Raw genomic sequence first — 14,237 nt, 5'->3', positions numbered from 1 at the left:
TGCACAAGTGAACGTAAACTAAAATGCGATGTCGAACCCATATCTCAAAATCATTCAAGTATTCTTCTGCTGTCATTTAGTTAAATCCTATAAATATTGTCATTAAATGGTGCAGCAAATCATTAGGATGAACATAGCATTTCAGACTTCTGCATTACAAATGCTTACTTTCGTTGATTCTGGCCATGCATGCAAAGTTAATACAGGCCTTGTTGAGTCTGTGTCTTATTCCGACAGTAAATCCAACCAACAACCGCGATCAATGCAATGACACACAAACATATCCCCACTGTAATCAGCATAACACTTGTGGACAGACCATCTTCTGTAAAGGACAAAGAGAGACAGTCAGCTGTAAAATAAATCCTGTTACAAGCATCTTGCATTGGTATGAATCTTCAATCAGTTACACAGTTCAGAGCGTCTCCATCACAAACATTAGAAGGACTAGCATTAACAAACAACACTTTGAGAGCGCTGATCTACTCACCATCGACCGTGACACGAAACTTCCTGTGTTTAGGAGCTATGTTTGTCCCTTCCACCTGTAGTTTATAAAGTCCAGAGTCTGTGGTTCTGGTGTTTGTGATGGTCAGAGATCCGGACTGATCCAGTTTCAGTCTGCCTCTGAATCTCTCATCAGTTTCATCATATGAGGGGTTTTTACTGGTTTGTTGGTCAATTTTAGCGATGGGAGTCTCTCCGTCTTCGAACTTCCATTCTATCACATCATAAATGTGTATATCAGCAATATTAGGCTGTAAAATGGCAGACTCTCCCGCCGTTACGGAAACTTTTGTAGGAATCGCATCTGAAATACATGTAGAAAAATGCACATAAATATCTGATGTTAATGATTGCGTTTCTGACAATTTTAAAAAGGTATATAAGGTATATACACCTGATAAAAGTATCAATTTCTTGAAAGAATAAAAGAAATAAAAATACATTTTGTTGCAATATACCACGCTATTCAAAAGTTATTTATATATATATATATATATATATATATATATATATATATATATATATATATTAGTTAACCTGTTAATTGTCACCCCGTCCCGTATACGGATTGACTATACTATATTACAATCAAATTTAATCTAATCTTGACAAACTATATATCGTTGGAAAGGTCTAAGACTCCCTAATATATATTATACCAATATTTTTTGTAAAAAATTATGTAGGAAAAGTAATAGATGAAATTATGAAAAGAGTGCCCCCTCAGAAATCTACATTACAAAAGGAGCTTTGACCTGAAAAAAAACTTCCTCGTTGCCTTTTTCTCTATCACATTTTAGAAATCATCAGAAGTTATATATCACTTGAAAACATAAAATCTCAAAATTCATCTTTTAAAACCCATTTTAAAATCAGACATTGCATTACCATGTAAATGGTACATCAAAATCATGTTACAAAATGTTTTCAGTCATGAATTATAAAAATTTAGGTTTGTATCATGCACATTCAAGTCTATCTTCAAAAACGTGAGTGACAGTTAACAGGTTTTAAGAATAAAATTGCTAGAAAATATTTATTCACTTTAAATTTAAAGAAACATTCTGCATGACCAGAACACTGTGATTCAATTTAGGAAAATTAAGTATTACAATATGCTGCTGTTTGTCATAAATGAGTGCTTACCAAGGACCGTGATCCTAAATCTCCTGTATGTTGTGTTAGTGATATTGGTGATCTTCACTTCATAAAGCCCAGAGAGGGAGGTTCTGGTGTTACTGATGGTGAGGTCCCCAGTTTGAGCATTTATTTGGAGTCTGTCGTTGAATCTTGCATCATCAGTTCCATATAATAAGGGATTATTATCCTTGACTGTAGCTATGACCACAGATTCAAACCTCCACTCAATCACATCATATTTTTGTAGTTTGGTAATACACTTGGTGCCTAGAATGACAGAATCTCCTTCCATCAATTCACGAATCTCCACTGGATCCGTCTCCACACCAAAAACACCTGGGGAACAAACAGAAACATACAACACCAGTATAACAATATCAGTATCCTAAATATACTAAAGTATACTAAATATACTGATTGCTCCAAAAAAGCAATATACATATAAATATAAACTAGTACAATTAAACATAGAATACACAACACGTGTTTAAACAAATCATTGTAATTTAATGTGCATCCCATGCATCTGTAGTCTACCTTAAATATAACAAATAGAAAAAATAAGCCATTTAATATTTTAAATATAACAAAAAATGTAAGGCAGGATTCGAATCCTAAAATTCCAAACACGTAAGCGGTCTTATTCAAAATAAACAAGTAGCTTCATCCTTGAGTTTTAAATGAAGTCTCGCGAGAGCGCGGTCGAGCAGAATGCGGAAACTGGGTGCGATTGTCTGGCTGCGATATTAAAATTGAAACTGGATGATACAGTATAGCGCTTTGTAACATATACACACACGACGATATTTTTCTTCCGTTGAATTGAATAGTAAGAGGTTTGCGTTATTTGTTGGTTTTGTTGAGCCATTTAGGCGGATTAAAACAGCTGTTATGGATTTATTTTGAAATAAAAAAATATGTTGATAGAGATCAATACGCGTTCACAAACTATTGAGAGCCGAAGCGGTGGAGAATGCGTTATATACGACCTACATTGCGACGGACAGGCAACAAACTAAGGGTAAGGAAACCATTTTTCTAAACAAAGAAGCTGTTTTATATGTGTATTGCTCGTATAATGTTTAGATACGTTTTAGATCTGTCATCGGACAAAAAACGGTGGATTCACTGAGAAACTTTGGCAAAGAATCAAGCTTCCGGTAGTGTTTGAGCCACACGCTGTATATTACCTTAACGAAAATCAACATTACACACTTATGTCAAACAGTTTGTCAGAAGTAGACGTTATTTTTGTCGTTAGCGTTGACATTCTTGCTCCTAGAGCGGACTTGACGGCCTTTGGGCGGTGAATATTGTTTTCGACACAAAGTCGTGTTCTTCCAGCAGAGGGCGATTCACGGCTCAGTTTAACGATTAATATTGAGAAATATACAGAAACATGGAGGGGTTTGACCTCTTCTAAGACATTTGAACATCCAAACGTACTAGCTACAAGAATAAAGCTCTAATAAAGATCCTGCACACGCGACTATAAAAGTATTATTTAAAATCATCGTCATCTGTTGCTGTGATCAACTCTTCTGTATCAGCGATGAGAAAAGTAACAGGTGTCAGATGACAATACTGTCTGAAAGCATTGAGAAGCGTTCTGGACAATGATTTACGTGAATAATCACACTGAGGAGCTTATACAGCAACTGAATCGACAAATTTAAGACTTATATATATAGATATGTCTAGAATGTAGGGATGAACTTCTGTAAGCTACTGATAAGTGGCACATAAATGGAAAATACTGGAAAAACTGACTATAAGCAAAAGCAAAAGTTCACGAACCATGTCCACATGACATTTTAATTGTAAATTTGGTAAATTAATGGACATGCATGTGTTTTTCATGATATGCTGTACATAAAAATATTAAAACCGTAAACTTTTTTTTAAATTTCTTACATTTAGTTACAATTAATTTAAAATGAAAAAAAAAAACTATTTAATGTGTGTGTATATGTGTATCTATAAATCTATAAACACACACACACACACATATATATATATATATATATATATATATATATATATATATATATATATATATATATATATATATATATATATATATATATATATATATACACACACACACATACACACATACATGAGATTGATATCTGAACTAGGGGTGGGCGATATCTCTATTTAAAATATATCTTTTATAATATATATTTTTTAAACACTATGTATTTTGACAAAAAAAAAGGTCTCAAAAAAGGACAAATGGCTCCATTATATGGAGATACTTCGGTTTTAAGGCGTCGGGCAAACAGCAGGCAGATGTTTACTGTAGGGCCCTAATATTTCCGCGATGCAGAAAACGTGAACGGAATCGCAGATTCCAGTCATAAAAACGGATTTTACAGTTTAATGTGGTATGTCACGGAATTTGTCAAATTTTGAATGAATTAATCAAAAGTAGGTAATTGCGCTTCCATCAAATCGCGATATGGAATAATATCTGCAAATATTAAGCTGGAAAAGTCTATATAAATATGAATTCTTCATGTTCTGCGTGTCTGTGTTAATGAATGGTGCAGAAGTGCGTCTTCGTATATTACACACACGGAAGCATGCGTGATTTTTGCGTCTTTCCTCTCAATAAATGAGGACGTAAACACATGAAGGACATCTCAAGAACTGCACTTTATGAGCATTTGACCGTTTGATCTGAGTAAAACTAGCGTCATATATCACATCATAGACTGTAGTATCACATACACAGAACTGTAAAGGTAAACCCATCAAAATAAAAGTATTTGCCAGAAATCTATTACTATTGTTCAGCAGAATATACATAGCCCACTAAAGTTACTACTACTATTAAAATGAAATTTTTTTAAGGAATAATCACACAACAATTATTCCATGTTTTTTTTTAAATAGTAAATCCCCTTTGTTTACCAAAAACTAAAGTTTGCTTAATTTTAAATAATTAAAAGATAAATTAAATGAATGTTTCATACCTTCATTTTATAACCAGAAAAATGCAAATACATAATATATTTCTGAAGGGAAAAAACATTTCACATAAGGCTATTTTAAGATTTGTTTTTTTTTTTTTTACTAATTAAGTTGTTTTTATGCATTTAAATAATTACACATACTAAAACACAGAACTAGGTAACAATAAAACATATGGTGAAGAAAAAAAATACGTTTCATAGGGCCCTAAGTGTAATATTTGTTTTTGCTGGGTTATTTTTCCTGTAAAGATACTGAGATATATATCGTATATCGAGATATAGCAAAATATATTGAGATATATTTTTTGCTCCACATCGCCCAGCCCTACCCTGAACCACAAAAACGTAAGTGTACATTTTTTGAAATTGAGATTTCTACTATATCTTAAAGATGAATAAATAATCTTTCCATTGGTGTATGGTTTATTAATTTGACCGAGATACAACTTGAGAATCTGAAATCTGGGGGAGGCAGAGTGCTCTGGTGTTACGTTATAATGTTTCACACATAGTCCGTCTGCAGTGCGTATTAACGGATTCCAGCTGCTCAAGGTTGCGGTCCGTCAGTGCATTCAAGGAGCGGTGCGTCATCTGCAGCAGTGCAGCGATCGTTTACGTACGGAGTCTATTTTTGCTGTGCTGCAGGTGCTGAATTAAAGTGAAAGTGCATTGTTCGTGGTAAAAATTAACATGGGTTGACATGGAAACGCTGTCATTTCACAATAAATGTATACTTATTAAAGTCTACTGTGTTTCACACGCAGCACATGGGTTTTTGGCTAGGTTTAAAACAAGAAAAAGGGCACTTATAGATAAACAAGGAAAACAATATTTATGTTCACTTTTATGGAAGCAGAAAAACAAAGTTCATTAAGACCCGTGAGATTGCTTGTGAGATTGCTGTCTGTGGTGTTTTAATTTTAAATATTTTAACAAGTAGGATAATTATTGTGTTTAAATGTTTTGCCACTTGAGCCGCTTATTATACAAACCTAGGAGTAAAATGCATGAATGATGCGTTGTTTATATTTATTGAGTTTAAACTAATGTCTATATCTATTAGGGCTGTCAAAATTGCTCAAAAATGATGTTCGAATACTCCCTCTAAAAAATACACGAATATTCGAACTATTCGAACATCTGGTCGCGCATGTTGTCAATGGCGCGCATTACGTCAATAACAGGCCAAAATAATATAAAGAGACATAACTACTTGTATAGATGGTCTATTAAAGTTTAAACATATATGACAACGTATTACCTACACAAAAACAAGGAAATCAACTAATGGCCAAGACTGCAGACCTCACGCTCTCTCACCCTCATGTTCTCTGCGCATAATGTTTTAAATGAACAAACACATTTTTGTGCAAGCAATTTAAGGTCGCGACTGTTGTCCCAAATATAGCATGCTTCATTCAGTGATTGAAACAAATATTATTAATATTAATTGAAGTTTTACAGAATATAGAACTGACATTGAATGCTCCGAGCGAGCTGTGCTGTGGTAAACATGGAACTTTTCCTTGACATGAAACGATAAATAATCAAACCTCGGATCCATTGCTTGACAGAACTCCCCGAAGCCTGCCCCATCCACGATACTGATTGGTCTCATGTCCTTACAAATGAACGAAATTATTTTATCCGTTATGGCCTCTTGTCGTGTTGTTAAACTGCTGGACATGAAATTAAATCTACTATTGATTTTACAGAACATTTAGACTGATAACTTCCAGCAGGACTTATTGTCACATGACGCGTGATATGACAGCTGCGTCCGACTATATATGAACTAGCTGTTTTAAATACAGTATTTTTATATTTAACGTTAGTTTATCAGTATGTTTGAAAGTATATTTTTTCGATTATTGGTGATTCCATAGGCTCTCTCTCGTGCACCTGCGCGGTTTAAAACACCAAATAGTTATGCTATGATAGGAACAAAGAGTCTCTCTCTTGCTTCACCCAGACACGATAATACTGTGTATCGTCGATCTCACGGGCTGACGATATGACGATTTGAATAATAATCATATCGCCCAACACTACTGGAAAAAAATTTATAGGCCTATATATTTATATATTAGGGGTGTAACGATTCACTCGTTTTCTTGATGCATCGATTACAAACCCTGTCGATTTATATGCATCGATCTTGAAACATGATTTTTGAATCGTGAATCGCCCGATCTTGAACAGCAATCGATTCAAACTGCTAAGAATCGAATGAATCGCGATTTCTATAGCGATTCAATGCTTTCAAAATGTATACACATTAAATTACTACACGCACAAATTAATGGAGACCTTGAAGAGTGAATTGTGCCTCTTATCTGCCCTTCACGCGCTCCACTGTTTACCGCCTAATGAGACAGGATTGCGCTCGCGCTCCGTTCGTCTCTGACGCAGCTGACGTGTGATCTATAGGACTCGTGGCCAGTGCCGGAGCTGTCGACAGCTGTATTTATTGCATGGACGGAGCAGAAATGTAAGTGTCTAAATCATACGCACAGATCCATTGAATGATAAATGTTTTTAAACAATGCGGATGAACCGAATATACGAAGGAAACTTTTAAAATTAACCACAGCATTAACAACGACCTTGAAATAAGAGCGCGAGATTTAGCTGATAATCAGATGCATGCAAGTAGCGTTTGTTTCATTAGCAAACAGACATCTGGCGCGTTTTCTCTCAGAATCATTCGCTGATGGAGAGGAAAAGTTAAATAGAGATGAAGACGTTTTCACAATGATTGAGCAATTATATTGAGCAAGTGATCTCGCTCTCATAGACGTGCCAGGCTATATCTGCAGCTAAACTGAATAAAAGCAGAATGAATTGATGAAACAAACAAACAAAAAAAAAAAACACAAACAATTTATGAATGATACAGTTCTAATTGACATTTATACAGAACAGAAACTATAAAGTATATTTTCTACCTTATTCTGTGCAGAAAATTCAAATAATTGCTAATTAAATGTAGCCTAGTATATAAAATATATATTATTATTATTATATAGGCTACATACATAAAATGATTGTATTTGACATTTCTGTCACTTCTGAAATTATGGCTACGCCCCTGGTGTGACAAAATGTTAGCATATACATAATACTCTTTAAGCTCTTTTTTACAAACTTGGCTTACATACATTTTTACGTATGCCATGTCGCATCATTAAACTAGCATTTAACAATGGACAAAAGGTTGTTTTTTTTTTTCTAACCTATGGTTCTCTAACCATAAATGCTATTGTAATTTGCTCCCTGACTAAGCATTTAAATAATTTAGTAGAAGCATTTAAATAATCCCGTGAATGCACTTAAAGAATGCAGAATCGAATAGTTATAATCGAATCGAATTTAATTGTGAATCGAATCGTTCTAAATTTGCAAGAATCGTTCTTGAATCGAATCGAAAACCTATGAATCGTAATCGAATTGCTGCCTTGCCAACGATTTTTTTTTCATGATATGAAATCAAAACAATGAAAAAATGTTGTGTTTGTGGGCTAAATACACGCATCAGTAGCGGACTGCAAACACATCCTGTGTGAAAGCACAATGAGTCCGTGCTGCGGACTGCATATGCACTGCAGGCGGAGTATGTGTGAAACAGGCGTTACAGCCAAAAAGATTAGCCTGGTCTGTTGTTTGGAGGTTTTTTGGTTTCCAAAAATCCGACGTGGACCAAACATCCATTTTATGCAAGTGCTGTCAGGCTAAAATTGTCGCCAAAGGTGGCAACACGAGCAATTTGCTCTAGCACCTTAGCCGCAAGCACGTCTTAGAATTGTACATTTACCATGTACCTGATGCATATATATATATATATATATATAAAAAGTAATAAACCGGAAAAACGGCATAATTAAAAAAAAAAAAAAAAAAAACGTGATATAAATTTTTGGTCAAACAGCCCAGCACTAGTTATGGGTATAAATAACAGTGTCTCCTCCATATATGACAGCTGCTTATAATAGCAGACAGTGCACAGTGCTTTGCCAAGAGTTTGGCCCTTGTATTGGGCTGTTGAAGCCACACACACACACACACACACACACACACACATTATATATAACCCAGCTTCTTTAAGGCAAAAGCAAAGTTGAAAACTGTTTAAATTACTTATTTTACCACATGGTGTATTTTAAACCAATACTTAGGTTTGTAATTGAATGCGCTGCTATCTATTTTCCAGAAGACAAACAGATTTAGTAACATTTTGTGTGTATCTATCCCTTTAAGTGTTTAGCTCTTTATACACAAAAGTAGGTTGTTCAGCGTGTTGAGGCCTCTCTCCTCCACTGACATTCATTCAAACAGAATGGCCTCTTGTCTTCAGTTACGTCCTTTTATGCTCACTTGGAGGGCTCTCACTGGGGGAGGGGCTTTGGCAAAACACTCAAAACTGCCAAGCGTCAAAATTCCTTTCTTACTTCATGATAGGATACTGATTAACAACATTTTTTTCAAGCCACAAAGATTGTCCACTTAGAAATTTACAATTTTACAGTATTCCTGGTTAAACCAGTGTTAAAAGGATCGTTCACCTAAAATTATTTTTCTTTCTCACTCCTTGTTTTAAAACAGGTATGATGTAACTTCATATTCAAAAATGTGTTTTAGTCTTTTAAAATGCAAGGCAATAAGACCCCAAACAGCACAAATCTAGGTGAAGGTTCTTTAACATTTTGTTCAGCTCAGCTGGGACCATATGGCTCTAGAATGTCAAGGTCATGGGTTCGACTCCCAGGGAACGAAAATATAAGCACAGCAACATGAGCCTAGACATGCAACAACTTGCGATTGAGCTTCAATATTTGCTCAAAGATCTTTCACAGTTTGTATAAATAGTCTGTGTGTTATTTTGAACTCGAAGGTCAGCATAGTTGGTCAAAACCAACAAACATAAAAAAAAAAAAAAAAAAAATCACCTACACATTAATTGCACTACTATACTCAATTTTTCTACATATTAAGTTCTTTAAAAAAGAAAATGCTTCAATTCAGGTACTCAAATGATCTTGTAATTACTTTGATAAACAATACATAGATTATGCATTATCATAGACTGTATAAAAACATGGACGTAGTGTCCGTGACGTCAGCCACCAGGTTTCTCAAGAGTGTTTTTGAAGCTCAAAGTGGGCAGAGACGGCCATCGCCATCTTGGCAGCGCGTCACCGAACATCACTCGCGAATAATCGAAAATGGGTAAAGGACAGAAGCTTGATACTGAAACCACACTAACCTAGCTCGACAGCGGTGACAGCAGTGGCTGTAAGATCAGCCTCTCACAGTTGTCGTGAAGGGCAAAATTTGCTATACAGACCAAAACCACTTTTTGAAACTGGCTGCAAACACACACACACACACAGATATATATATATATATATATATATATATATATATATATATATATATATATGCTGTAAATTTAGTTATTTTAACATGGGGAGTCTATGGGACCGACTCCCTTTTGGAGCCAGGCTCTAGTGGCCAGTCGATGAGTTGCAGTTTTACTCACTTCCGTGTCCGTTCCACGTGAGCTACCGGAAGGTTGCCCTTGTGCATTATGCATTTGGCTTTTATCTGAACTGGCTGGTGTTGCATCCAAAGCATGTATTTTATCATCTCATGCATTCTCTGAGAATCGAACCAATGACCATGGCTTAGTTTTAATTAAACACAAATTGGAGCTTTACATCAGCAGTATTTTTAGCAACACACATTTGTTAGTAACCTATATCGCAGACTGATAAAGGAGAAGTGCAGGCCTAAGAAAACATTGCAATCTTTTTACAGTAACGTTAGCCACTGATGAAGAAACCCACAGCAACACATCGCAAACTCGCCATTCATCCATTACAAACCAACAAAACCTTTGACAACTCCTTTGCATACGCATTCAGCAAGCTATAGCCCCATTTTCAACAAAGCAATGTCTTCATAAAGTGCTATGAATAAAATAAGCCACCGCAAAGTGTAAATTATTCACATTTCTTCAATGCCCCTACTATTAATAACACACCAAGGAGAAACGCGCTGTTGCGTAGTTAATAGTTACTTAATTCATAACCCAAAATCAATAGAGTCAGCGTAGCGTGAATTAACGCCTAGTTTTCCATTCATTTTAACTGATATAATAGCAGTTAAACTTTATAAACAGTATAGCTTGATTAGAAAAATGAATGCGTGAACTCACCTGAATAAAAACACATCCGGTTTGATGCACAGATAACCTAATGTCCCTCTTTCGCCCCCTTGTGTATTGAGGTTGTCAGACCTTTGCACGAGCTCACCCACATACCCTCGCGACAAATCGCATATTAGCTGTCATAGTGATCGGGCGTTTACTGCAAGTACATTCATTTAAAGGGATTTGTTCGCGTTCAATGAAAAAAAAAAAAAAAATCTGTGAAAATCATCATCACGGGCGTATGCTTATTATATAGGCTAATTTATGCATTTAACCAGAAATATTCTTAGCATAGACAATTATATTTATAAATAATAATAATAATAATAATGTTTTAGTTATTGAATGAAAGTTTATTGACATTTTGCTTGGTATTGGTCCGCTATTAGCCTATACATCATATAGAATTAGAATAAACAAGGCTAAAGTTTGCTATAGCCTATATTATTTTCATACAGATGCTTCAGCTTTCCAGCTAGCTGTCCCATAGTACAACATTAAAAAATCATGAAAAACTGGTTTATGCAGCTAAACACGACGAACTGTACTGTACGATGGACTTGCGTAATATAGCCTACACTCAACATAAATAACGCATTACCATCATATGTAGTCCATACATCGCGTTTATATTCGGTTTACCATTTATGATTATGATTGAGATGCATTTGAGAAAACAATGCAGGCAGGGATTGTAGGCTACATACAACATGACGTAAAGCAAAAACAACTGATCTTTTAAAACAGCCATGACAGTTGCATCAGCAAAATTAATCAGATCCCAAATCTTTACATATTTGCAATACAGACGAAACCAGAATAAAGGTTTGTGACGAATACGCATAAGGCCTACTGGCATCTCGGAATCCTGATTATTAAACAAATATCGCACAGATTGCACGAATGGACACCGGAGAGACAATAATTAAATTTACTTGAGTAGCATATACCACACACAGTTCTCAAAGCCCCGACGTGAATTTGATATCAACCTTCAAATGGCTGTTATCGCAAGGCCTGAACTTGAAACCCAGTGGCGTCCGAGGGTTTATAAAGGGAAATAGCGCAGAATTCAGCACATACGCCATTTTTATTCTCTGTCTTGTATCCAAATAATAATAAAAAAAAAACAATCGCTACGAGCATGTTAAGCAACGCAAGCAGTATGGAAATACGCGTGTTAAAGAAAAAAATACGCATTATTTCCGGTTCTATTAATTAAAACCGAAAGTGTTATAGCTACAAAAATAAAATTACTACTTACCGTTCACGAATAATAAGACAGGAAACATCAAATTCGCGATGCCCATCCTGATTGTAGATTTGTGTTATTTCTGGAGCTTAAAAAAGATGAAGATCGTAGCTAGAAATATCCATATAAATCTGTGGCGTTGTCGTTTCTCTGCCGCACCCAGACAGATTGATAACGACAATCACTAAAAAACGGCTAAATAATTCCTGAGACTATTTTGAATTTACTGAGATTAAAGTCTGATATTCTTTAAGATTTGAACGACGTGGAAAATGGTTTACGTTCCCTCAATGTCACCAATACAAGAGAACGCACAACTCGCTCGAAATGGCTGATTCTTCCGTCTGGCAGGTAACGTGACGCGGGACGACACCGACTCACAACGCCACCTACCGCACAAAAAAACATACAAGCAAACCATACCAAGTAGTCCCCCTAAAATACGTCTACGCCTCTTCTGTCTGGACATGAGAGAACGTAGTTCTTAGTTGACTGTGAGAAATAATGTGAGAAAATGTCAAGTTTTAATTGAAAACTCATAAGAAATATGCATTTTAGAATAAAAAAGATGATTGATATTACTACTCCAGTTATGCCCATACTCCTCAAACCAGAATACTTATTTCGCACTTGACTATGATAGTATTGTTTAGTAGTATGTTGCACATATTTTGACCCTATAGATCAAGACATTTCTGAGCATACTTAAGAATCATATTGGCATTTGTGGACAGATGGTTGCCTGCATAAGCTATTACATGTCAGATAACAAAAAAATTATTTTTGTAAATGAAGAGATGGCAAAAGTGCCACAGGTAAAGTGTGGTGTGCCACAGGGCTCAGTCATAGGTCCTTTGTAGTTCTCCATTTACATGTTTCCTACAACTGATGTTTTTGGGATATTATAACATGGGTGAAATTCATCTTTATATTTCAACATTCAAAGCTGGTTTACTGCATTTTGACTACATTTTTATAAATTTTCATCTAGTAAATAAAATTAAATGTTAACTAAGCAGTGTTTGGTCTGACTGGACCTAATGTCCATATAAGTGCTATCATACAGATATATTGCTATTCTATGAATTATTCTCTCTCTGTTAATGAATAGAAAATATTGTTTATATATTCATAACATAAATAATAAATTATTTTAATAAACGTAGCTGGTTGTCACACTTTCTGAATAAAAAGAAGTGCAGCCTGTTCTAAATTTTTCAACCAGAGTTTTGATCATTTCAGTCAATCAGTTGTCATCTTCTCTACTACGGCTACCAAATTACATTTATATTAGAAGTAAAATATTTAAACTATTAAATTCACCTGTTAATTCTACAAATGTATTGGTTGAAGGTAGACCCTGACTGTTTTTTCTGTCTTTCCTGCAGCCGTGATCATCGAGGCTCCAGCAGCAGTTGACATGAGATGATTGGAGAGTGGACATGGAGAAATGAAGGCATTCATTAGTGTACTTGAATGTCTCAGCTTGGTCTATAACAAAGAATATGAAGACTTCACAAATCAGCTTGTAATTTCTTAATATATATAGGTCATGTGAGGGAAATAATTCATTGAGAATGATGTGTTTTGCAAATGTTTACTCCTGTTAAAAATTTAACCAAAATTGCATTGACCTTGACTGACATTTTACACACAAATGCTTTCAGTTCAAACAGAGAGAAAGTAACAGATATATAAAAAACAGGTATATAAAAATATGTTATTGAGGAATTTCTCTCAAATCTAGAACAGAATATTTGTAGATCCAAACTAAATGCTTATGAATTTTGTCTGTGTTAATGTTATTTGGGGCCATGTATAGAAAGTTTATTTTGAGTTTACGTTTTTTCACTGATGTAGTAGTGCTTTCTATTGGTTTGTTTAAAGGAAAATAAAATTAATATTATAAATCCTACTCTTTTTCTGTCTGAAGTCTTTTTAATCTAAATTATGTTTCTGTCTTGTAACAGATTGCACATAATTCAGTTTAAAAAATATATATATATATTTAACTGCCTGCCATCTGTTCATATAAAACGTTTTCTGATGTAACTGAAATGGTTGCATGGAAGAAATTGAACTATTACAAAATAATTTTGTAGGTGAATTATCAAAAACATTTTATTACAGTTTTTTTGGGGGGTGC

The 14,237-nt window shown here is 34.9% G+C and overlaps 1 protein-coding gene and 1 long non-coding RNA gene across 2 annotated transcripts in view; one reads left to right on the top strand and one right to left on the bottom strand.

The window, feature by feature from the left end:
• si:dkey-182g1.2 (uncharacterized) overlaps nt 1–12,472 on the bottom strand; it is a 13,366-nt gene extending 894 nt beyond the window's left edge. Inside the window, exons 1-4 of the mRNA XM_052591312.1 lie at nt 12,104–12,472; nt 1,654–1,983; nt 491–811; nt 169–325 (exon numbers count right to left, since the gene is read on the bottom strand). Coding sequence (XP_052447272.1) covers nt 198–325; nt 491–811; nt 1,654–1,983; nt 12,104–12,149 — 825 coding nt within the window. The 5' untranslated portion in view covers nt 12,150–12,472 and the 3' untranslated portion in view covers nt 169–197. The remainder of the gene's footprint in view (nt 1–168; nt 326–490; nt 812–1,653; nt 1,984–12,103) is intronic.
• On the top strand, nt 1,990–14,006 carry LOC127988521 (uncharacterized). The gene is made up of 2 exons (XR_008161708.1): nt 1,990–2,668; nt 13,480–14,006. It is a non-coding gene; the product is annotated as an uncharacterized LOC127988521 (long non-coding RNA).
• The last annotated feature ends 231 nt before the right edge of the window (nt 14,007–14,237 follow it).

This window comes from Carassius gibelio, chromosome B22 (genome assembly GCF_023724105.1).
Source record: "Carassius gibelio isolate Cgi1373 ecotype wild population from Czech Republic chromosome B22, carGib1.2-hapl.c, whole genome shotgun sequence".
NCBI classification, from domain to species: domain Eukaryota; kingdom Metazoa; phylum Chordata; class Actinopteri; order Cypriniformes; family Cyprinidae; genus Carassius; species Carassius gibelio.
This window is presented reverse-complemented; position numbering and strand designations above follow the sequence as displayed.